The following is a 26,557-nucleotide window of genomic DNA, read 5'->3' on the forward strand; positions in this document are numbered from 1 at the left end:
CGTTTACAAAACAACATAATAATTAGACATTTATACCCCTCACAAAGTGATAACCCCTGTCCCCAGTCTACTGCCCCTCTGACATTGTACATATCTATCTATTTTCTTCTACCATACTATATGCCTGTACTGTGTTTTTCTCATGTATTGTTCCAGCATCATAGACCTTATGTTGCCAATAAAAGAAAAAGTTTCCCTGAAAGTTAAAAGGAACACATGATTTTGACAGTGAACTACAAGTAGCACCCGTGACGTGCTCTGACAAGGAGCTCAACCTCATCCCCGGGATCGAAGGGGGCCACTGTGGCAGCAGGCTTTACCTTGAGGCTCTCGTGGCAAAATTATAACACAAGTAGTAAAGCTAAGGAATGCATCTTCACAGGATTGGAAGAGGCTGAAAAGATTAATGATTTCCCCCAAAATGTTGATCTAGTTATGGATGACAAGATTTATGAGGGTATGGACCTGTATGTCTTGTTCAGCTTTTTATCCCCAGAGCTTATTATTGATAAAAGGCTGATTCTCTGCCTGTGTGGTTGAATGAATGAATGATGATCCCCAACCTGTGAGGCAGATGTCAAGAACAGCTGGCCCTGCCATCACATTCATCCCATCAAAATGATCTGGAGGGTCTATAGTCTGAATTACTATGGCAATTGCTAGGATTTATATTTTGAAAACCGCTGGTCCTACACCTCAACTTTTGCACTTCAACATCTGGAACAAATTCAGGGACTTTCAAGTTGGTTGGAATAGCGACTTCTAGAGAAAGGATTAATTAATTCAATCAACAAATACTTCTTTTGCACCTACTAGGTACCAGTCATAGGTTTAGATATACAAATAATAACATCAGCTGTAAACATACAAAAACTGTCTTCATGGAGAATACACTATGATGAGATAGACAGGTATACAATCCAAACAAACAAATGAAATGTATAGGACATTTGAAGGTCATAAATGCTGTGAAAAATAAAGCAGAAATAATTTAAGGGGTGAAAGACCACCCCCACCTCTGTTCCCTTTTCTCATCCCCACTATAACCAAATCCATGAAGGCAAGTACAATTCTCTTTTCTAAGAAAACCAAAAAGAAAGGGGGCAGGGTAGGGGAATAAAATTATTTAAATTTCTAAATCATGAAACAAGAGGATGGGGGAAAAGTCATCCCCAAATATGCTGGCACCGGTATGGGGTCCAAAGCCCAGCTTTCGAGTACTGGTGTGCACCCATACCAGCTGTGTAAGTGCTGAAAAAGACTTCCCAGGTTCAACAGGTAGCGTTTACTCCCTGGGCCCTGCCTAAGGTCAGAATCCCCTTGTCGAAATGAACCTATCCCCTTCTCAGCAGCTAAGTGTGTCTGCCATTCCAGCTTCCATGTCTTCTTATTCTGGAGCTCCAGGGAAAGAAGGATGACGTGAAGGATGACTCTTATCTGTGCCAAACCTTTGGTGTAGACTCAGTAGTAGGAAAAGTCTAATCAAGGACTTATCTGTGGAGCAGCAAGCAGCTAGCATGGATGTAACACATGTGCAATGACACACATCCCCGCCCCCTCATCGGGGCCTACCCCAACAGTGTCATAATGAATAGCCAATGTGGATATTTACTAGACTGGACACCATGGTCTTCCACGGGGAAGACATGGTAGTGCATCTCTACTGTGGTACTAAAGCTTCAGCACCAGTGACAGAGGCACGTGGGTGGAGGCATCCCCAAGTTTCTCAGGGGGTAGGTGCCTGGATTTTGAACAGGACTTCCAGCAGTGACCTTGAGCAAGCCACCTATCTTCTGTTTCCTGCTCTAAGAGGGGACAACACCAGGAGTCACATTTACTTCCCAGAGATGTTTTGACAAATCCAATGGGCTCTTGGCATCTTGGCTCATGCACATGGCACATTACAGAAACGTGAGCTTTTGTTTTGTGGGGATAAACACTCCTGCCAGAAGAGGAGAAAGGGGGGAGTTGGAAAGGGGGGGAAGGAGACGGAGAAGCCTGAATTAAACTCAACAACTCAACAGCTGAAAAACATTTACTCATCCATGTAAGTGCTAAAATATTAGAATACCACTGAGTAGCAGAGAAGGAAAAGAAATGCAAAAATCCACTTTAAAAAAATGCCAGGAGCGTATAATTACACAGAGAACAGCAGGGCTCCTCCTTTCTCACAGTCCTGTGTAACCTGCCAGGCAGGGCTGGGGAAGCTGTGTCTCTGTGGGACAGCTCGGTGGCCCTTTTTTTGTGTCAGCAAATCCCAGGGTATAATAATTGTGGTAATTTGTTAACAGTGAGAACACAGGGAGAGGAACAGCCGTTTATAAAGCACAGGCAGACTTTCTCGTCTCCACTGTGAGACCTTGCCCAGAAACGAAAAGAGGGATGGAAAACGATTAACTGAGGAGGCTCCCAGGTAAAAATGGAAAAAAAAAAAACAAGAAAAAAAAACACACAACTTTATTTTTAACCCACAACCATTCTCAAATCTTTGTAGAAACAAATAAGACTTTTTTTGTGAGTGAAACGTCACTTAGCAGCTTTTCTTAAAATACTTCCTCCAAACACTGTAAAGAACTATAGAAAAACATAAAACATAACTTTGGGAATGTACATATAAATTCACAAGCTTTCTCACATACCTTCGGGCTGACAGCCATGTAAAATTTCCCCCAAACTCCTTTAAACAGTAGTTGAAACACAGAGCCCATGGCTCCAGCAGATGTTGGAGCAACTCCCATACCTGAAATAGGTCTCTCCTGTGCCTCCCTTCTCTGGAACTGAATTTTTTTAAAAAAGGGACCAATCTGTCAGACTTTCAGACTCTGCAGAAATACCACAGATGCTCTGGTGTTGCACAAAGGACCACAAACACCCTGCAAGTAAGATGCTTCCTTTCCAAAGAAGCCCAAGTAAGCATCAAGGGCTCCTGGCTTTTTCAATACAACTGACACCTTTTTATTCCTCACCAAATGCACAGCGTCCCTGCCCTGGGCGTGGGGTTTTACAGTAAGAACTGAGGAGCACACTCCCACTTCTTCATTGTGTGCATGGCATGCACAGTGACACTGAGAAATTCAGTACTGCCTTCAATGATGAAACCTCTCAGGTGCACAAACTCTGCATATGTACAAAATGACACTTGGGCACCAAAAGGACAGAGCATTCCTCATTCATTCAATGAACTATGTAACACTTGGGATATGAGCAAACGAACCAGCCATAGAGAACTGCTCTCAGAAGAACTGAGCTCCTACTTGGAAAGGACTATTATTCAGTGACAACTGTTACTGCCATCAGCATAAAGATCAGTGAGACTCCCCCCTCACTCTGTTACTGAATGACAACGCTACTGTGTTGCCACTACATGCAAAGCAGAGTTGGTTTTTTAAAAAATTATATTTAATTCATCCTCCTCCTGTTAGCGTTCTCTCGTACGCTTTAATCACACACACGGGCACGCCCACACATGCATGCACTGAGTGAAGGCACACTCTAAGAACTCCCTTTGGCAACTCTGGAGTGCTGAGCAGCTGCCTCACAAATACGTGTCCTCGGAGTTCTCTGCCTGCCTGTGCTATTCGGGAAAAGCTCCAACAGGGATTCCGGTGTCCAACACGTCTAATCTCAAGTTCACCACATGTACAAACCACATGTACAAACTGAAAACTCTCAGCTTCCATTTCCTCATTTGTAAAATGAGGATAATAATGGAACAAACAACCTAGAATTGGGATCAACAAAATTTCTCTGTAAGGAGACAGGGAGTAAATATTTTCAACTTTGTGGGCCTCAATGTCTCTGCCTCAACTACTCCACTCAGCTTTTACAGTGTGAAAGCAACCACAGATAAGATGTAAACAAACAGGCATGGCTGTGTTCCAATAAAACACTGAAATCTGAACTTCGTATATCACAAAATATTGTCTTTTGCTTCTTTTCCCAACCATTTAACAATATGAAACCTATGCCCAGCCTGCAGGCCATACGAAACCACATGCCAGGCCGGGTTTGGCCCAGGGAACATAGGTTACTGACCCCTGATACAGAGACCTTGATGAGGATGATATGAGTTAGTGCTGTAAAACACTCAGCAGACAACCTAAGTCGTTAACCCATAGGACTTATTATTACTCTAGAGGTCGAAGAAGAAACTGACAATGGATGAGTTAGAGCCCTTCACCTTCACCTAGCCCTATATCTTGATTTGAAGGGCAATGGGGGGGAACTGTCATTTCTCAGGAAGGAGTGGGGATGAAATAGGCATGAAGTAGGCACACATAGGAAGAGCTATTTGACAGTCCTGTTTCTAAAGAAGAGCTTTGCTACCTAGGCCTAGGGTGTAGTTACCTGAAAATTTTAGCCAAAAAATGTTAGCAAAAGTCAAAGAAAGTGAAGGCAAGAGATCCATGTGCCTGCTCACTATGATGTTGTGACTCCTCAGGAGTCATGTTGGTAAGTATCAATCCACTAGTCATAATAATTATAACAGCTAAATTCAATTACTTGTGTAACTTGGTACTGAGATTTTACATTATTAAAAAAACATTGTGTCCACCTGGAACCTCAGAATGTGACCCTCTCGGATAATTGGGTGTCTGCAGATGAAATTAATTAAGATGAGGTCATACTGGGTTAGGGTGACTGATGTCTTTCCAAGAGAAAGGAGAGGGAAAGTTGGACACAGAGAAACACAGGGAGAAGGTGATGTGAAGACAGAGGCAGAGACTGGCGTGATGTACCTACAAACCAAGGCAGGACTGCCAAGGACGGCCAGCAACACCAAGAGCTAGAAAAGAGAAATCACAAGTGCTGGTGAGGATGTGGAGAAAGGGGAACCTTGTGCACTGTTGGTGAGAATGTAAACTGCTGCAGCCACTACGGAAAACAGTATGGCATTTCCTCAAAAGTTAAAAATAGAGCTACCATATGATCCAGCAATTCCACTTCTGGGTATTTATCTGAAGAAAACAAAACACTAATTCAAAAAGATGTATGCACCCCCATGGTTATTGCAGCATTATTTACAATAGCCAAGACATGGAAACAACCATGTGTCCAGCAAAGGATAGAATGGATAAAGAAAATGTGATACACACACACACACACACACACACACACACACACACGAATATTATTCAGTCATAAAAAGGATGAAATCTTGCCAACATGGATGGGCCTTGAGGATATTATGCTAAGTGAAATAAGTCAGACAGAGAAATACAAATACTGTATGATCTCACTTATATCTCACATATATGTGAGATCTTAAAAAAAAAAAAAAAAAAGAGACCATAGATACAGAAAACAGATCAGTGGTTCCCAGAAGCAGGGGAAAGGGGCTGAGTACAATGGATAAAGAGGGTCAAAAGATACAGACTTCCAGTTACAAAATAAATAAGCCCCAGGGATATAATGTACCGCATGGTGACTATGGTTAATAATACTGTATTGTATATTTGAAAGTTGCTAAGGGAATAGATCTTAAACTCTTTCATCACAAGGAAAAAAAAATTGTAACTATATATGGTGACGAATGTTAACTAGACTTATTATAATAATCATTTTGCAATATATACAAATATCTAATCATTATGTTATATACCTGGAAACTAATACAACGTTATGTCAATTGTGCCTCAATAAAAAAACTTATTTAAAGAAAATGAACAGGTGACAAATGCTGGAAGATTAAGGTAGAAATGGGTAGAGAAAGTGATTTGAATCCAATGAATTTTCCCCTCCACAAATGTGTAAATCATTTATAACAATATAATAATTTGACCAAGGGGAAAAAGAAAACAGAGCTAGAAGAGGCAAGGAAGGATTTTCCCCTACAGATTCCAAAGAGAGCATGGCCCTACTGACACCTTGATCTCGAACTTCTAGCCTCCAGAACTGTGGGAGTATAAATTTCTATCGTTTTAAGCCACCCAGCCTTTGTAAAGGCAGCCTTAGTAAAAACTAATATACTCAGCAAGGGGAGTAATCAGAAGAACAAACAGAGTTGGGAGTCAGGCATCCAAACTGGCCTCATGAATGGGTATGGGAACCTGTGGCTTTTCTCCTTCTGTTCTTTACACCAGAGCAAAATCTATGCTTCTGGTTCTCCTTCTCCCTCTCCCTCTCTCTCAGAAGGTATGTTCCCATTGACGAAATCCTTCAGTAGCAAGGGGACTATTAGCTGAATTAGCCACAAGGGATGCTGGAAAGCTAAGGAATGCCACATAAATATCACCATAAAAGACAGAAATTATAGGCTTTCAGAAAGAGCCATCATAATTTCAGGGAGGGAATACTACAGACATCAGCCAGTAACTTGACTCAACCTTACTCTTATGGCTGAGTCAAACCATGAATGCAGAGGCTAGGGATCCTCCCCACCCTGATTTGCATGCAGAAGCCATTTCCAAGCACCCCTGTCCCTTCAGGGTACCTGGCAGCACCACTCTGCCTGGTAAATAGAGCAAGAAAATCTTAACTACCCTGCTGAGCTAGTCAGGCACCAGCCAGGATTAAGCAGAGACCTTCTTTGGAAAAGTAAGCAGGCTTTCTTTCATCTGGGTCTCTAGTTTTATAAGTACATGCTTGATGTATAATGCACTGGTTCTTTCCTTCCTTTCTTTTTTCCCCCTCTTTTCTCTCTTTCTTGATTTTTGCATGAAGCTTTCTCTCCTTTAATTTTCCTTTTTTTTATTATCAAGTGACATATGAAAATGTTCTCATTGTAAAAACATCAGAGTAAAATATAACTATGTATAATAAAATGTGAGATCCTTACTTTCCTCTACCCCACTCTCTTCTCTGGAGGTAACCACAGTTAGTACGCATCTTTGCAGCCCTTCTTCTATGCAATTATTTATATATAATAATCTGTTTATTTTCATATAAATGGATCATTCTATATGTGGGTTTTTACTTGCTTTTTGAACTCTATGATGTATCTAATAAATTTTTCAGTGTCAATAATACCTGTCTGCCTTCATTTCTTTTGATGACTGCATGTATTCCACCTAATTGATTTAGCCTTGCCAAAATTGCTGGGCTTTTTATTGCTTCAAGTTCTCATTGTTATAAACAATGCTGCAATGGACATCCTTGCAAAATATATACCTGTGCTGGAATAAATATTACCTTAGATATACTCATAGATATTACCCCGTTGGATCAAGAGATATAGGCATTTTTAATCTTGAAAGATACAGCCGAATTTCCCTCACAAAGGGCTTTACCCATTTATACACTCCCACCAGAAGTGTTAGCATCAGCCTCATCAACTGGATATTATCAATATTTACAATTTTCTTAGTATAATAAAAAATATCTAGTTTTAATTTGCATTTTCCTGTTACTGATATTTAGCACTTAGTTTTTGAGTTTATTGGCCAGTTATTTGTATTCCTTGTGTCTTTTCACATTTTTCTATTGAATTGTTTATCTCTTGGTTCATGGCATCAAACTATATATTCTGCATATTACTACGTATTATATGTTTGGCAAATGCTGGTCCCATTATTTTCCTTGTGCTTTAACTTTTTTATAATTCATTTTACAGTCATTAATTCAACAAGCATCCACTGAGAATCTGCTCTGTGCAGTGAACAAACCAAATATTCTGGTACAAAAGTTTAATTTTTGCACTAATTTTTCAGCATTTGGCTTTGTTGCGTCTGGGTTTTAGGTTTTCTTTAGGAAGTCCTGTTCTACCCCATAATTATAAAAAACACTTTAAAATTTTTGCCTAAAATTTCTATAGGTTGTTAAATAGACTGGACTTTTGCATTTACCTGGAATTAATCCCGTGTATGGTGCGAGGTATGTCCTTAGCTTTTTTCCAAGTGCAAAGAAGTCCAAAAATCATGTTTTGAATAATCTATCTTTCTACCTCTGATATGAAATAAAAGCTTTATCACAATCCACATCCTCATAAATAATGGTTCAATTTGGGGGTTTTCTTTTGTTCTGCGGGTTCTTTTCCTATTCCTGGGTCTATCTTCGTTACTATGTATTATTATAATGCTTAGGCCTTGATTTGTTATCTAGTAGAACAATAATCGTATCGTTCTTTACATTTTATTGGCTGGTCTAGAGCATTTTCTTTTGCAAATGAGCCTTAGAATCAGTTTATCACATGCCATCAAGAATCTCACTGAAAATTTTATTTGAAAATAATTGAATGTATATATTAACTTATGAAGAATTGATTAACAATATTAACTAGAAACATGAGAAGTCTCCATTTATTCACATCTTTTTTATCTACTCTACAGTAACTCCACGGTAAAATTTCAGTTTTATGTATACAGATCTTGCATATTTCTTATTACATTTATTGACAAGAAATTTATGTTTTGATTTGCGATTGCTATGGTAAATAATAGCACTTTTCCCCATTATATTTGAGAAAGTTAATAGCTTGTGTTTAAGAAAGCTATTGTTTTAGGATATTAACCTAGTACCCAAACACAAAAGCCATTATTAACTGTGAGTAGAGGATGGGGAAGGACGGTAGGTGGAACACTTGGAGAGACCCAGACAGGACAACGCCAAGTTTAATACACTATCTGGAGTTCTGGGAAAGAATCCAGTATCCCTCAGAACCCTAGGCGTGGCTGAATGGAGTGAGGTAGGGGCAAGACAAAGAAATCTCAGTATCATTTGGGGAAAGTGTTCTGGTTGGGACTGCAGAGAATACTGAAGAAATGGCAGCAGGGTGTGTTTAAGCAGAGGGGGAAGCTTAGCTAGAGTACACAAGTTTCCCTGAGGCTGAAGCAGGGCTCGGAAGAGGCCGAGCAGTTTCTGCCTGTCCCAGTGGTAAATACAGAGCCAACCAGTGAAGACACCTAGAGTGGGGACCACAGGAGGGCAGCATCTACAGACTTGCAGGACAACACCATGGCAGAAACCACAGGCCTCAGTGGACCCTCAAAGGCCGGTGGGACTAGTTATATCCAGAGAGGATGAGTGGGGCAAGAGGCCAACAACCAAAGACCAAGTCACATGAGACACCAAGGGAGGACTCAGAGGACTAAGCAGAAGAGAGCTATCGCCCTTGCTGCCGGGATGGTGCATAAGCTTCCCCTGCTTCACAATGCCATTCTGGGGATGGGGAAGGAGGAAAAGTGCATCATAAAAATAAGTTTGATAATACCTATGTTCAACAAAATTTGGGGGAAACAAGCACTCTCACGTAATGTTACCAGGAGTAAATTATTATAAGCTCTTTGGATGGACATTTATCACTAAGGAAATGTAAAATGTGTATGACTTTTGATCCAACAATTCTACTTCTAGGAATTTCTAGTACAGATGTACAAGATGTAAGAATGAACATTCAAGCATGTTTACTACAGCATAATTTATTTTAGCAAAAGACTAGAAACAAACTTGACATCCACTAATAAATGAATTACAGGACGGCCGGTTAGCTCAGTTGGTTAGAGTGGTGCTCTTAACACCAAGGTTGCCGGTTTGATCCCCACATGGGCCACTGTGAGCTGCGCCCTCCACAACTAGATTGAAACAACGACCTGACTTGGAGCTGATGGGTCCTGGAAAACCACACTTAAATTTAAAAAAAAAAAAAAAAGTTTAAAAATGAAGTTTCTTAAAAAAAATAGATGAATTACACACAGGCACACAATTAACTATCAGAAAACCATTAAAATGAAGGCAATCAACTATCACTGATATGGAAAAATCTCTAAATTTGGGGAAAATAACAAGGTGAAGAAAAATATACATAAATTGATCTTGCTTTTGCTTATAAAATGACTTACCTATGTTGGGAGAGCTTACATGTACATAAAAAATTCCCAGGAAGATATAAAATATTGTTAACAATAGTTATTTCTTTGGGGTGGGCTTGGAGATATAAGGAGGAGGAGAAAGGAAAGACGGTTCTCATTTTAAACTTTTCTGAACTGTTGGAACAACCACAGACATTATGACTAAAAATGACTTTTAAAAATACTAGTAAGAAATAATAATGCCTTTGTACAGAGTTTATTAATCAGGACAGCTGATCTTTAGCCAACCCTGGGAAACACCAGTCCTGGGAACACCCACAGTCAGAGGGCTCTTTCTGAGGTCAGGGTTAAAGGACCGAAAAGTCGGGAATCACTGGAGAGTGAGACAGGAATGGGAAAAAACTGTTCCTCCAAGGAATTACACCCTTGCTGCCTACTTAAAGGTTGACGGAGTGTAAAAGGCATGCCCACACCCAAGCGGGAAAGTGTCTTGGGTTCTGCGACCAGATGCTTTTGATAAATTCATGGATGAGTCCCAGGGGTCAAACACAGTTTCTCTGAGTTAACACTGTATAAACCTTAATTTAATTTTTTCTTAATTTACATTAAAGTTAATGTTTCTAGGACATGTGGCTTAGAACACAGAAATTCTTGATACTAAAAGACATCAATAATAGCAAAACTAGGTTTGCGTTTGTGAGAAAATTACATAAATTTGTTCATTCATATTCTTAACAATTCAGTGGAGGATCAGGTGACAGGTAAGAGGACCCTTAGTTTCTAGAATCAGTGAGTTCCTGCATCTGGTTTAGAAACTGAATTTCACACAACCCTTTCCTTCCAGATTTAGAGTCCAGTTGTCATTTGATTGAAATTGGCCAGTAATCATATGCCAATCTTTACAGTACTTTTATAAAACACTATAAATTTGAGTTGGTTGTTCAGAGTTACTAATAATAGAAACAAAGCTCTTACACAACAAATTCTTCACAAAGTTTAAATTTTTTCTTCTATTAGGTGTTGAAATATTTCCTACTTTAGAGACAGATTTACATTTCAAAATTGTGTGTGGCCTCAGAAAAATATTTCATGACATTTAAGAACCAAAGTCAAAGAACCACGCATTATAAATAAGTGTATTGGGAAATTGTCTAAATATTTTTAAATATATAAACAAAAATATCAAAATTTGGTAGTTAAGGGATAAAAGCGAGGCATCAGCTATGTTTTCCTCAGGCATGTTAGTTCATTCTCATTGTCCTGCATATTGTTCTACGCAGAGCTTCCTGATACCTCTGGTGCTGCTACTTATTACCAGATGCTTGTACTTACTCTATCCCAGCCTCACCCCTACAGCCTGACCTCTCTGAATCCCCCATGTGCACTGCTGTCCCTATTTTCTCCTGCCACATCTTACTGCCATCTCCCTGCAGCAGCCATGGGCATTAGCTGTCTGGCTGTCTAACTGTATTTCCTGCACTGACCAGACAGAGTTTGCTCTTGAGTGATGAGAGAGGGAAGAGACACAAATGGAAAAGGGCAGATGAGGAGGGGAGGAAGAAGAGAGGAGAAGGAAGAGACAGGGAGAGAAAAAAAAAGAGTTAAGGAATAGACATGTTGGTTGCTAGTGTGCTATCCATGTTCAGTGTCTTCCTTCTCCCCTTTCAAAGCCCTGCCCAGAATAATTTCTCATATTTGAAAAGAGAAAAGAATCACCTGAATGATGACAAGTAACATAATATGTGCTAATCTGATCTCCAATGAGAAACTGATTTATTGCTCACATTTTAGAGCCCTGGGAAAGTTGGCACGGAGGGAATAAATGGATTTCAGGGCAAGCAATGAATTTCTGAGGGGCACTTCAGAAGCTCTCCTCCAAACCATAAATAAAAAAGTAGGCTGACTACCGCCTGGCACCAGCAACCAGGACAAAACATCATGTCACCCAGGGACACTAGTCAACATCCTTGTCACAACGGCTCAAGTGAATGACCAAGGTAGTCTAAAGAAAGGTTTCCCAAACTGACTTCTCCAAGAGCCAGTTAAACAACAACAACAAAGGCAGGTCTAAGCACCAGACCTTGAAAACAATTACCCAGAAAAAAATATTTATGCCAGGGAGTGTGAGGGGTGGAAAAGAATAATACACTCTTCAGTAAAGTTATCAGCAAGATTTTAGTTTCAAAATACATCTGCTTCTCTCATCTCCACCTCTGAGACTGAACCTCCCTCCCTGACCCATTTACTAGCTCCCCGCACCATCAGAAAGAACCAGGTACCTAGTGCTTATGTTTAACAGATATTTAACCATATAATCCAATTTCCCTGTTTGAATATGAAATATGAGGGTTAGTGGTGGGGAGGGGCAGAGACACAGGGGGCTCTAGGAACAGTGACTGCAAGGAGGACCAAGGCCAGCGAATAAGAGAAGAGTCACACAGCTCTTACTGGGAGAGAGAACCCCCACCCACCCAGAGATCTTCAACTCCAGCCATTTCTTCCCTGGCAGCAGAAACTCTGTCAGGAAACAGAATCCATCTTTGGACATTTCATAACAGAAGTGAGCCCACAGATTGACACTTACATTTCATTTGCTTGGAGATAGACTTGTTAGGTTCGAGCCAGTGCTGGGGAGAAAGACAAAAAAGCAGAGATTGTGGGTCAAAGGGCTGGATACATGATGCATACTTAATAACTAACAGGAATTGAATATTCTTTTTCCAAAGTACAGCCTTGTTTCCCATAGCTATGTCTCGGGGTTCCACCCTCTGAAGATCAGCATGAACAATTCGGCAATAATAATAATACCACAGGCAGGGTGTAACTTAGAGAGTTAATACTACCTGAGTCGTATCTGAGTCGTGTAGCTGCTAGGAGAGAAGGGCAGGGGAGAGAACACGCACTTCAAAGGGAGTTTCTAGTGAGTGAGATGACTCCGCTGCTCTAGGCAGCATCTCGGCCACCTTCGGTGAAGACTGACATGTGTGACGTCAGAGGAACAGTCCCAGAGAGATCAGCACCGTGCTCTCCTTTCAGGCAGCCTCCTCGCAGGTTAGCAGTGGGCCAAGTCAGCACCAGCCCATCACACACATATGCAATTCTTCCTCCGCGGTGGGGAGGAGCGAATGATTTTAAACATCTCATGTCAGAGGCCTGAAGTCATCAAGAAGAAAAATCAGCTCCGTCACAAAACGAAGGAGCTCAATGACCTGGCCCCCTTGGCCAGCTGTCTCCACACGTCAACATGCTGAGAGATGGGCAACTTTTACTATCACTAGCCATGATGTCCCTGAAGCCACTTAGGGAATGTCAGGAGGTGTCACTTTATATAGAAACTGCATCTGCAGTTTATAAAAATAGTAAGCGGGGTGCCACTGGGAACCCCCACTAAAGGATGCCCCCCATCCTGCTTGATACTGGAGAGGAAAGAAGAGGAGGAACCTTGTCAGTTGAGTGCGGACACTTTGCTCTCGCTCATTTTGAAAAATTGAGTGGTCAAATCAGTAGTTTCCAATTCAGAATTTCACATCTCTGAGGTCTTTAAAAGCAAGAATGGGTCTTTTAACTATTTCAACATCATGAAGAATCTAAGAGAATACCGTACATTTACTCCTAATAAGTTTCACAAACTAAAATAGCAAGTTTCTCTGCTGATGGCCAAAATTATATCAATTCATTTTGAGAACCCTGGCCATTTTTCCCCCCATTTTTTTATTGTGGTAAAATATACATAACATAGAATCCACCATTCTAACCATTTTTAAGTGTACAGTTCAGTGGTATTAAATATATTCGTAACAGTGTGCTACCATCACAACTATCCATCTAGAACTCTCTCCATCTTATAAAATTTAAACTCTATACCTCTTAAACAATAACTCCCCATTTCCCCGCTTCCTCCTAGCACCTGGAAATCACTATTCTACTTTTGGTTATCTCCTTCTAATCAGAAATTATGCTTGTCCTTTACACAGTTATAATGGAATAGTGGAAAATGTATTAATTATACCACTTACTAGCTATATAACCTTAAGCAAAATGTTTAACCACTCTGTGTCTCAATTTTAACAGCTTTAAAATGAGAATAATAATAGTACTTACCATTCAGGGTTGTTGTAAGGATTTTTAAAGTTAATAAAACGTTAACAAACATAAAACTCTTGAACAGTGGCTGGCATGTGAAAAATAATAAATGCTTGTTTACCGATGCTGTTGTTGTTTCTTAATAAATACAGTTTAGTTGGTAGACCACATCTTTCAACATATGGGACTCGTGGAGAATCACAAAAAAGGTGTCTAGTGATAAAATTACTTTTAGAGAAATAAATAAGATAACTTAGAACTAAGGCAAGAAAACAATTAACAGCAGCCAGAGAGCAATTGCTACTATATCACAGAGGAGAATCACCAGTCATTTTGCCAATAAATTCTGAAATATAAATTTGTTTTCCAAATTCTCCCTGCCTGGAATCCTTTGAACTCCTTACTTAACTCCTTACTTAACAGCCTAACTTAAACCTACCTCTCCACCTTCTCTCTGCTTTCAGGGATGACAGGTAAGTTTCATTTTGTATGCCCACAGCAGTTGTTGGTGGTGATCTCCCAGGGCTGGAAGGAGAGTTCCAAGATTGGGTGAAAGCTCAGTGAGAATGAGTGCCATGATGGATTGGCTATGTCTGCCTTGGAGGGGTAGGGAACACTACTAAGATACTAAGAGAGCCTTAGGCCAAAAAAGTTTGAGAACCTCTGAAGTATGGTATTATACAATTCATATGTTTTCTTTTTTAAATAAAAAGTACAAAACATTATCATATATTTCCAAAGAATACACATAAGAAGCATCTAAATGTATATTTAAAGATCTGAAATGATACACACTTAAATCATACCAGTGAGAGTGGGTAACAGGGAAAAGAACAGGAATTTTGGGGTGATGATCAAAGGAAATGATAACTTCAAGTTTTTTCTGTGATGTTTCATCTATGATGCTGTAACTGAAAATTTTTATATGTATTGGTGCATTCTATGACTAATTTAAAAATCAATTTTAAACAAAGGAAAGAAAGAAAGCTAACCTCTACTCAGAGGATAAAGGTGGATTTCGTCATGTAGACTCAAGAGGAAGAATTTCATACATAACAGGCAGATACCAAATCCAGATAAGCATCCAGGGCTGACACTGCCGTCCAACTCAGGAGCCAACAGGCTGGATTCGAATCCCAGCTCTGCCACTTACTAATGGTGTGACCGCCACCAAGTTCCTCTGTTTCCTCACAGCATCATTGTGAGGTTTAAAGGGTTAATTCTTTAAGAAGCTCTTAGAAAAAAGCTGGAGCATAGTGAAGACTCAGTAAACACCAGCTGTTCCCATCTTCTTCATGTTCACTGAGAGACCCCTAAGTTGGTGCAATGGCCCCTCTTGATGAGCCCACCTTTGTCATTCTCTTCCTCTCTCACCTCCCACCCCACCAGCCTTGTGCTTTACATGAACAGATAATTCTCCTATTTTTCTTTCTTCCCTTTAGAGTTATGAGTCGGGCAATGAAGTCAAGTCTGGAGGAAAATAATCACCATGATGCATTGGGTAATTAGATATAAGCACTTATTGCATTGCTATTTTCCTTTCAATTGATACTTAGAATATATGTGTGTGGTTTTTTGTTTTGTTTTGTTTTGTTTAATTCTGTTTCCTTACTGGAAACCGATACTCCCTAAGACAGGCAGGAAAGAAAGTCTGCCAACCCAATATCTGAATTTATACTTGGTGTACTATCACTGAAACCTTCATTTCTTCAACTCTAATTTAGGACAAAATTCCAAAGACTAAGGAAGCTAAGACCCAATTATTGATTCTATCTAATGAGCTTAGGGTGTAAGATGAACCAGAGGATACATCCCATAGCATGATTTGAAGGTATCAGGAAGGCTTCTGCAGAGAGATTGTCAGGACTCTTTCCAAGTCCTCTCAGATACCCTTTTCCTTTAGTTGTACAACAGTCTGATTCCTTTTAGGAAGGCTGCCCGCAGGTTACTAGAATCCATTGCAGGATGGAGAACTGAGCCTCCCCACTCACCCCACCCCACAGCAGCTCTTTGATAACTGACAGATGTGGGAGGATAAACACCTCTGCTCCCTCACCCCTTGGCTGGGACAAGTCCAAGGATAGACCTACACTATTCTAGAGCTCCTCTGTGGGATTGAGCCCATGTTACCCTCTGCATGCCTTTTCCCAACATTGCACACTCATATGGCCTCCTTCTCTTCCCTGTCCCATTCTCCCACTCTCCTACAAGTCTTTTCTTTGGAACATTTCCTAATAAAACTGGAATGTTTATCTTATGATCTGCTTTCTGAGAACCAGATCTAAGACAGCCTCCCTAACACTCTACCAAAAACTGCCCTCCATGATGTTTAAAATCCTTCCCTTAGGGATTTATTCCTTTTGCCTTAAGTTTGAACCCTAATAATCGTAAGTCCCCCTATGAGAGGTCCCAATTTAACAGGGTTTGCAGTATTGATAATCTAGCCTGACCACATTTCAAGGCATTTCTTAGAACAAATTTATTTTGATTGACAGCAGCTGGGTGAAAAAGAGGAACAGACAGAAGCTACACAAAGGAGTGAAAAGCAGAGAGATGATAAAGCCTCTAGGCTCTGATTTTTCTCATCTGTGATCTTGGGGTTGTGGGTAGTAGATTCCAGGACCCGTTAAGATTTCTTCAGCTCTCACGTTCCACATTCTATGAATCTGAAGGATGAGAACACTGCCAACCAATGTTTCTTTCTAATTTTGCTAGGTCCAGCTGTCCTTAGCCCTAAGAGATCGTTTTTCTCTACCCCATCCTAGAAATGGTACATTTCCTTTGTACTTTCTAATTTGGGCTTGTTTGGGGACAAAAAAAGTGGGTGTGAAGCGGTGATTTGTGACTAAGTAGATTGATTTTTAATTTGTAGCTGCTGACACACACATACACACACACACCTTCCAAAAGTAAACAATATAACAGTTATCTTCAAATGTTGGACTTCTGTTGAAATTGATTCAGCCTATGATTACAGAATAAATTACACACCTCTCTGTTATCTTTCTCAAAACCCTTGGTGCCCTAGACAGGAATAATCTGTAGCCCAGAGAAATGTGTTGAATAACCAATGGGGTTTTAAACAAGAATGAATGTGCCTCCCCCCAAACAAAAGATTGTTTTTCCCTTCTGGAGTAACCAGATCCAAAATCTGACCAATTCCCATCATAACCCTGAAAAGATGGCCTGATTCTCACATCTCACCTGGACAAAGCCCCAGAGTAACTCAGTCTAGCATTATCTAGCCAATTTGTGCCATTTCTAAGCCCTTTAGCCTTTACTGGGGGGGGGGGGGGGAAGAATGCCATCTGAATAAATGCAGCCTTACCAGTGTTCTGCAGAGAAAAGTTAGAGCTAGGTCTTAATTATTTAGCTACCAGTAACAATGGTTTCTACTTCAGTTTCAATAAAATCTATGACACAACGGTAACAACAAAAATATCTGTAGATCAGGTACACTCAAAAGTTACTGTCCTTTTGGAAGTCAATCTATGTAAGAAAACCTTCATTGCTTTGGTGGAGTGTTTTTGACTCCTTCAGCCATAACTGCTTTTGCCTTCTAGGTTCTCAGGTATGAGCAAAATAGAAGTAACAGCCAGGAGAAGAAACACTGTAGAAAACAGAGGCAGAAACAGGAAACCTAAGAAAACATAAGCACCGTTTTTTCCCTAAAGGACCAGATAGTGAATATGCTAGGCTCTGTGGTTCACATGATCTCTATCAGAACTATTCATCTATGCCATTGGAACATGGAAGTAGCCATAGACAATACATAAATGAATAGAATAAGCTGTATTCCAATAAAACTTTATTTACAAAAACAAATGGGTGCCAGTCTGACCTTTGTATTCCAACCGCTGTTCTACATCCAAGAATTACTTAATGTACACTTAAAGAAAAAAAATAGTAGTAGCCCAAAACTGCAATAGAGGTTGTAAAATCATTTATTGCTATTTAAAGTACACTAGGATACCAAAATGCAATCACAAGGGAAATCATTCCTTCAAGCTCATTACAATGGAATTTCCCACTCTGTAACATTTTCTATCAAGTCATATAAATTTAACATGGTCATCAAACTGTTCTAAGGTCAAAGATTTATCTGCCAGACCCATGGACCTTCACAAACTCTTTAAAGCACGGAATAGTAAAAAGATCAGTTACATATGTCGATAATATGGACTAATGCATTTAAACAACCACCGTACAGCACAGGTACTATTAGTATTCCCATTTTACAGATAACGAAATTGAGGCCTGGATTAAGAGTCTGCTCAACATCATACAACACACATTTACAATTGAGACATCTGCTAGAGTATGCATGAAAAATAAAAGCCAGCTTCAAACTGTCATATCCTAACCTATATTGTTCTTATTTCTCCAGGTTATACATCATAGTTACATTCTAGTCTTCCTTCTTCCCAGTTTGACTGAAAAACCGTCTTTAAAGCTATTTTGAAACTTCCAAATCTGCTGGTCTCCAGTCAGCTCTGATGTTCTTGCCTGCTGGAGGCCTCCAGCAAGTGCTTGTCTCACTAATGATGCTTCTCTCATTTAACCCTTATCTCCCTAATTAATTTCTGTTCTCATCTGAACTAAGCCGAAGAGATTCTCCCCACCAAGGAGGAAGACTGTCTTACCTTGGATATCCTCCTGCTTTCCTAACTCAAACAGGAATAAAATGCCATTTTCCCAGCCCCACTTATTTTTATGTCTGTCTTTTGGCTCAAACAAACAAACAAACAAACAAAAAATAGTTCATGTGTTTGTTCCTCCCTTCACTAAAATTAAGACATCCCAGTTGGCTAACTAACTTCCATATTGCAACCTGTGTTTATCAGGCTTCACATCCCTCCCCAAGAGAGGGCATCAGATGTAGACAGAATCGATTATGAACAATCATTTTAGTTAAAGAGCAAGTTCTGCTTTCTACTGCAGAAATATGACAATTTCCCCACATCTATCAATGCTAATACCCTGAGCCACAATTGAACTACTAGACTATATGTCCAGTTTTCAAGCTGTTATGATAGTGCTGTGTTCCTTGTAACTTGAGTTCCCAAAGTCCTTTCCGATAAAACCAAGCTACTTGTCCATACCCCTCCCAAAATAGGTATCTAAGCAGTCTTGATTATTTAATACCTACTGAGACTTAAAAACAAAAGAGGACTCATTAAGCAGACAAATTCACGACCAGTGACTTGGGGCAGCAGTACAACCCTTCTCTTCAGTGCAAGGCTGCCCTAAAACTTAGATACCACTTTCATTCCTAGTAACAAGCATCTGTGAAACAATTGTCCCCAGGAGCAGGAAGCAGCCTTTCAATGGCAGGAGCAGCTGTTGGGACATAATGCTGTCTGGTTTCCTGGCACCATCCCCAGAGGGAAACCTCAAATCACTGGGCCTGGTTTTATTCTATCCTATGTCCTTCACAAAGGTGCCTCTAACAAAAGCAAATTGCTCTAACATAGAAAAAGTGTTTTCCCATTATTAATAAAACTCACTGGTAAGCTAACTCGTCTTTTCTGGTTACCAGCATAAAAACCTCAGGTCTGTAGTTACGTTTGGGAGAGGGTGTCATTAGGGTTCAGCATGTCTTTGCACCCATGATTTCCCAGGTCATCCTATCAGAAAGTGTGTCCCATGGCCACATGGCACACAATGCCTTAACACAAGGGTGCTTCAGGAGATTGCCCCCGGGGTGTGGATTTCCAAAGTGAATTTGTCTTTGGGTTTGAGTCAAAAAGGTGCTTAAATCAGAAAAGTTAATGACATTGATGTAAGTGGGTTCAAGAGATGCTTAGAAATAGGTAAGTTAAAATCAAAAGCTCTGGGTCCAGTGTCCCTGCAGACTGTGAACTGACATCCTCCATCCAAGCCCTGGTATCATTTCTCCTCCAGCTGGGCTGGGGTCCTCATTTCTAGGGCACTGGGGGTGACTTCCCTAGCTCAGTTTGGGAAAGAGAAAAAGGGTGGAAGAACAAGAAGGGAAATCCAGAACAATGGACATCTCATACCATAGCCATAGAAACTGAGAATTATAAAATCCAACTATTTCAAAACTTCAGCTTTCCAAAGAGAAGTTACCCAAACACCTGAGCAAAAGTGGTAGAAATAATATGCTACATTTAAGAAAAAATACCTTGACTGAAGCTAAATGTACCTTTTTCTTCTGGAATTATTTCTTCCAGGACTTCCAAACTTACAGTCCCAGCTTTCTCTTCAATAAAATGAGGAGAATACCACCGACCTTTCCCCTAATGGCAGGCAACTGAGACGGTATGAGTTCTTCAGAAGACGAATGTAGTCAAAACTGAGGAGGATTTTTATTGACTACTAGTCAATCAACTCCACCCTGCCTCAAATTTTAAAAATAATGGAAACTCTGCCATTAAAATAGCAAAAGATAGTCATCATTTACTGAGTCAGTCCTCACCACTCTCAAAACATATGGGGCATGAGACATCTTGTGAAACATATGGTGTTCCAAATGCAATAGTGCTAAATATTTAATATTCCACAATGGTTTGCGGTAAATCAAGTTGTGAAGCATTGTAGGCAAACCACCAACGCCCAAAGCAGAGGTAAGTTCCACTTCAGCTTTCCTAACTAACTTGATTTTCTCTGTTGATTAGATTTCAATCCAAATAATTCATTAGTTTTATTTTCCATTGAGAAAAAGTACACAAGTTTATTAAAAAAACATTGCTGGTCCATTAATCTCTGTTTAAAATTCCCATATCAACATGTCTTTGTGCCTTTGAGCTATTTCTTATTATCCAAGGTTTATGACCCCTTTCTCTCCCCAAAGATCATAATAACGGCCATCCAGCCTTTAAAAGAAGTTACTAACATTTCTAGGTTTTTGACTTGCTAATTATGGCCCTATTTTCTCATGCAATTGCCTCACCTACACCCAGTCCATGCATAGTCGTCGTGTTAATAATTGGTAATAAAAATAACATATACCATGTACTCAGCATATATCATTTGTGAAGCGCTTGCATACCTTATCTCTAAGTCCCATACCAACCCTACATGTAGGTATTGCTACCTGTTTTAACAATCAGGACAGAGAGGGTCAATAACTTAATCAAGATATCCCAGTTTATTAACCAGCAGAGATAGGATTTAATTCACATTTTTCCGAGTACACAGTCCACTCACTTCCGTGTAGCAACTGCTCTGCAACCCATATAGAAACTACATTCACAATATAGCCTCAGTATCAAAAGGCTATATAACAGCTCTATGATGCAGGGGAAAAACAAAACTATTCAGGCAGCCTACTGAACAACTGAATGGATATATCAGATAAGATAGTTTTGTTTTGGGGTAACTTCTTTTTTCACTAATCTACTACCCAAGCCTGGACACTAAAAATTAAGCTAAATCAAGTCAAACTATAAAGAACAATGAAGCACATTAACCTAAAGCCTTCTTTCTTAACTTAAAAATAATTTTAAAGGACACTAAACTTTGATTGATGAGCACACAGTGCAATATACAGAAAATGTATTATAATGTTGTACACTTGAAATTTATATAATTTTGTTAACCAATGTCACCTCAATAAATTTAATTAAAAACCAAAAAATAAAGACTTACTAAAGCTGTAAGAAAAAAAATAACTTTAGACATAGAAAACTTGCAAAGATAGTATAGCACAACCTTCATCCATTTTCCCCTGATGTCAGCATCTTATATCACCACAGCACAATTATCAAAATTAAGAAACATACTCACACAATATTATTAACTAAGGTACAGACTTAATCTGGAGTTCATCAGTTTTCTCACCACTAACACTTTTCTCTATTCCAGAATCCAATCCGGGATCCCACGTTGCCTGAGTTGATGTGTCTCCCTAATGTGGGAGAGATTCCAAGTCTTTCCTTGCCTCCCTTGACCTTAACACTCTTTTCTTTTTTTTCATTAAACTTTGTTTTAATGGGTCTCAAAATTCTGTGACAGATTTTTGGTCAAGTTGTTTCCATTAAAAAGTACTGATTTTAAAAACTAATAACTTAAAAACTTTTAAAGAGTGTTATTTAAGTTATTGCAGAGAGTGTCTCTCACTGTAGTTTGTCTGGTTTTTCGTCAAGATGTGAATAAGGTTAGGCATTATTGGGAAAGACATCACAGAGAGTCGTCCCTTCTCCGTGTCTGACATGAGGGGCGTGTGATGTTGGTATGCCTTATTACCCATGAATTTTAGCATTCACCATTGGCTCTTGCCCACAATTTTATTGTGGTGTTCTAATGTCAGTTTCAACCTATTTCTCTCATTCCTTCTACATGTATCAATTGTAAATCTTCTGTCATGAAGAGCTGCCACTTCTCCCTCTTTTATTTATTCAGTTATTTTATTCATATTAGTATGGACTCCTGGATATTTATTATATTCTATGGATTATAATTTAATACTATTGCTATTTATTTTTGCCACTCCTTTTGCTCCAGTTTGGGCTACTGGCAGTTCTCTTAGGGTGGCTCTTTGCTTTTCCTAGGGCCCTATCTCTTAGCTTTTTGAGCACTTGCTTACCTTCTGGCACCACAAGATGCTTCAGATTCATCTTGTGATTTCCCTATCCCAGCCTGAGTGAGGATCAGCTATTTCTGCCAGAAGCCTTTGTCCCTTTTTTTGGAGAATGGTATTTAGAAACCAAGATCTGGGGACTAGGTATGCTCATTGTACTGTCGTGTCATGGATTCTAGGCCATCTCAGTGGACAGAACCTGTAAATAAATGTACTTGTACTAGCCCACTTACACATACATGCCTATACTTATTTCTGTATCATTGTTTTAAAAAAAATGAGTTCATACTGATATCTCTGATTCCAATTCTAAAGACCTGTCTTAATATTTTATCCAATATCTCCCCAATGAGAGAGTCAAAAGAAATGAAAATGGCTAATGCATTTAAGTGGTTTCCAGCTATTGTCTAGGCAATGGATCAGCAAACTATAGCCAATTGCCTATTTTTTGTAAAATGCTTTTATTGTAAAAAAAAGGTTTTTTGGAATACAGCCACAGCCATTACTTTAGGTATTGTCTATGGCTGCTTTCCACTAGAACAGAAAAATTGAGTAATTATAACAGAGGCTGTGTGGGTCATAAAGCTGAAAATATTTCCTATCTGGTCTTTATAGAAAAGGGTTACAGATCCCTAGTCTTGACTATGTTTCAAATTTTCATTTGGGAGATGGAATAGAAAGAATATAGGTTTAAATCCGATCCTTTATCCAACAATTACCAGTCGTGTGGCCTTAGGCAAGCCACTGACCCTCTCTGCACCTCAGTTTCCTTCTTCTTTGCAGTGTTTTGGGGAAGACTAGAGACCATGTGAGTTAAATTCTTGGCACATGATAGATACTCAACTAATGGTAGCTAGAATTACTTCTGCATGTTGGCTGTTTAGAATTCAGAATGGAATTTTACACAAAAATAACTTATTTTCAGTGGTTACAGTCCTCAGAGTTTGTCTGGCCCCTAGGGATGAGGGTTTGACCCCTGATCCTAAATTCAAATACTCACTGCCATCACTAGCTGTGGGACTTTGGGCAAGTAACAACATCTTTGAGCCTGTTCTCTCTCCATAAAAGGGTAATATCTTCATAGGCCATGAGAAGTTATGTCTATAAATGTCTTTATCCCCAACACTGTCAGGAGACGAAAGTTGGGATGGCTGCATCAAAAACAGAATCAGAACGTGTTAAAATACATGTTCCTGGCCCTAGCCCCAGGGATTCTGATGCAGGAGGTTTAGAACAGGGTCCACACTAAGCATATTTAGCAAACACCTGATGGGATTTTGTTGCAGTGCCCCGTCTGGAAACCATAGTTAATCAGTAGTAAATGCCACACAAGCCCCTCTGTGACCTCATGTCAGCCCAACATCCTCATCAGTGTCCTGCTCTTTTCCTCTCACTCAGTTAAAGCGTTTCTGCAAGTGCTACAGGAAACCAAAATCCCCTTCTTCTGAGCCACTGCAATGTGTCCCTTCAGAGAAGATTAGGTTCTACTGGACTCTCAGAGCTAAGTACAATTCTTCAGGATTCAGAAGAAAATCTAATCTACTCCTTCAACAGCCTCCTTCTTTACAAAAAAAAAGTATACTCTGTGAGCCCCTCCTCATTGTATTGGGTCAGTAAATATCCCAGAAACAGGTGAAGTTATGTGGAGGGATGAGGGGACAGGAAGATGACCAGGGACACTGGTAAGGAAGAGAACAAATTAAGGAAGTCAGAGGGGACCTGTCCCCACATCCCTGACCACCATCAGCTGACCCTTTCACACACTGTCCTGTTTGGCAGTGGGACAAGGTAAGAAGCAGAGACCGGAGTAGGTACAGAGCCTTCTAACCCATAGCTGTAATCCATGGTAGGTCTGCAGAATGAGAAACCCCAGGTGATGGGAGCTGAGATGGAGATTCGTGAGTCCTTTTGGATGTGAGGAGCACGCATCCCTGTGAGTCTGGCACATGCCATGCCTGAACATACTTAGGCTGGTACCATAGCACAGACTCCCCTGTTCACTCTTACACACCAACAGAGGCCAGAAAAGATAGGTGTGTCCAGAAGCAGGGATACAATGGGGGTTGTCAGATTTAGTGGTACCAAAGGAACAGCTTTCAAACCCTTCATCTGCCAAGGCTTTTTTTTAAATTGAGGTGACAGTCACATGACATAAAATTAACCCTTTTAAAGTACACATTTCAGTAGCATTTAATATATTCACAGTGTTGTATAATCACCACCTATGTTAAGTGCCAAACATTTTCATTACCCCAAAAGAAAACCTTATACACATTAAGCACTCACTGCCCTGTTCCCTGTCTATCAATCTCTTGATGGGTAAAGGAGAAATTTTATGTAGCCATCATTTGAAGAGCTTTGGTAAACTTTGGGTTCAAAGTGCACAGGAACATTCTCTCTTCAGCCAGGTGTGAGCAGCTTTCTGGTAAGGTTTAAAGTAAGTTTTCCCTTCTCCTGCCCTACCCAGTGCAGTGGGTACAATGCCAGACTCTTACACACACACACACACACACACACACACACACACACACACACACACACACCCCCAGGCTGGTCAGTTCCTGTGGCCAATAACCACGAGAACAAGAATGCGTCTTAATTGTTCTGAAAGGAAACTCTTCAGCACCCACAGCCTGAGTGACTCCCTAAAATGGGTCCAGACCGAGGTCAGCTCTTTTTTATTTATTTATTTATTTACAGAGGTCAGTTCTTACCCGCTGCTTCTCTGGGTCCACATAACGAATGCCAAAGTAGTCCTTCTCCAGCAAGCTGTAGTAATTGCAGATGTGGTCAATGAGAAACTGCCCTTTGGTCTCCCTCTGCAAAGGAAGCACATTTAAGTTTCAGCCAGAGCTCACCTTATATATTCATGCCTCATCACCCCGATAGATCTGTGCTTAGAGGAATGGATTCGCTCACTCCAGTCCTGGGAGCAAAGGCTTCCAAACTCCTAAATATAATCCACAGTGAGCAATAAATTTTACACTGTAAGGTGTTATACACACACACAAACACACACACACACACACACACACACACACACACAAAGGAACACCAAAAAGAGGAGCAAAAGAGACACCAAACAAGACCTGCATAAATGTCATGCACTCATATACGTTCTATTTTATTCTACTATAACCAGTTAATTTTTCTAATGCCATTTATGATTCAGAACACTGATTTCACAACTCAGTACCTAGGGGAGACCCATAGTTTGCAAACCCACACACAATTCCACACACAACGCATCTGACTGCATGCTCCAATTGCTCTCGAGGCATTCACTCATTCAGTCCTCACAATGATCCTAGGAGGATGGTCCCTATTTTACATCTGAAGAAACTGAGGCACAGACAGGCTCAGTGGGTTGCCCAAAGTCACACAACATATACAGAGCAAGGTAGGATTTGACCCAGGCCGCGAGGCTGCAGAATCGGGCTCCTAACATGCCATTTTGTCTCCCTGGAGCATGGGTGAGTCCACTAAAACTCTGCTAGAAGACAGGGTCTAGATGATATGGAAACACAATGAATGGCATCAGGTGGAACACCCTGACTCCCACCAGAAAAGGTGGAAAACCTGCTATCTCAGGCCTCACAGCCATCATGTCATATCCATAAATCAACACAGGAAAGCATTGTGGGAGAAAAGGGATAACTCAGAACTGGGATTCAAAGACTGCGCATGGTGACCTGAGCCGAACTCCACAGCAGTAAAATACATTGGTTGGGCTAGATAACTTCTGAGTCAGTTAGATTATTTTTCCTTCTAGAATTCTGAGTGAGAGATGTGTCAGCCAAATCTGATTAAGATAAATATCATTACAACAAAACCCTTTTAATAGCAAAGGCCCTTCCAAGCCCTCATCAGGATATTTGATAAGACAAATTTCTGCTTCAATCAAAGTCGCTGACAGACCCATGGAGTGTTTTAGGGATGGAATGTGACCTATAAAAATAAATGAAGAAATTGGAGACTTTAAGTGAGCCACTCTTCCAAATCCACTGAAAGTAATTTTGGAAGGTCAGTTTGGTCTATGTTAACATGATTACCTTTTCATTAGAAACTACTACCATCAGCTGGGGAAGTTGATGAAAAAGCCTGGGATACACTGCACTGAATGAAGCAGTGGAACTTACAAGCCCATATTGTGGTATGAAGCCTCGATTTTCCTGAAGTCACTTTT

General features: G+C 40.1%; 1 protein-coding gene across 7 annotated transcripts in view; it reads right to left on the reverse strand.

The window, feature by feature from the left end:
• FRMD3 (FERM domain containing 3) overlaps positions 1 to 26,557 on the reverse strand; it is a 247,202-nt gene that overhangs the window by 104,181 nt on the left and 116,464 nt on the right. For 6 of the 7 annotated variants that reach the window (XM_081065847.1, XM_081065845.1, XM_081065850.1 and 3 more), the window contains exons 2-3: positions 25,086 to 25,190; positions 12,331 to 12,373 (exon numbers count right to left, since the gene is read on the reverse strand). In XM_081065847.1, coding sequence (XP_080921973.1) covers positions 12,331 to 12,373; positions 25,086 to 25,190 — 148 coding nt within the window. The remainder of the gene's footprint in view (positions 1 to 12,330; positions 12,374 to 25,085; positions 25,191 to 26,557) is intronic. The other variant, XM_081065849.1, reaches the window with a different exon arrangement.

Source organism: Rhinolophus hipposideros (assembly GCF_964194185.1).
Source record: "Rhinolophus hipposideros genome assembly, chromosome: 11".
Classification (NCBI taxonomy): domain Eukaryota; kingdom Metazoa; phylum Chordata; class Mammalia; order Chiroptera; family Rhinolophidae; genus Rhinolophus; species Rhinolophus hipposideros.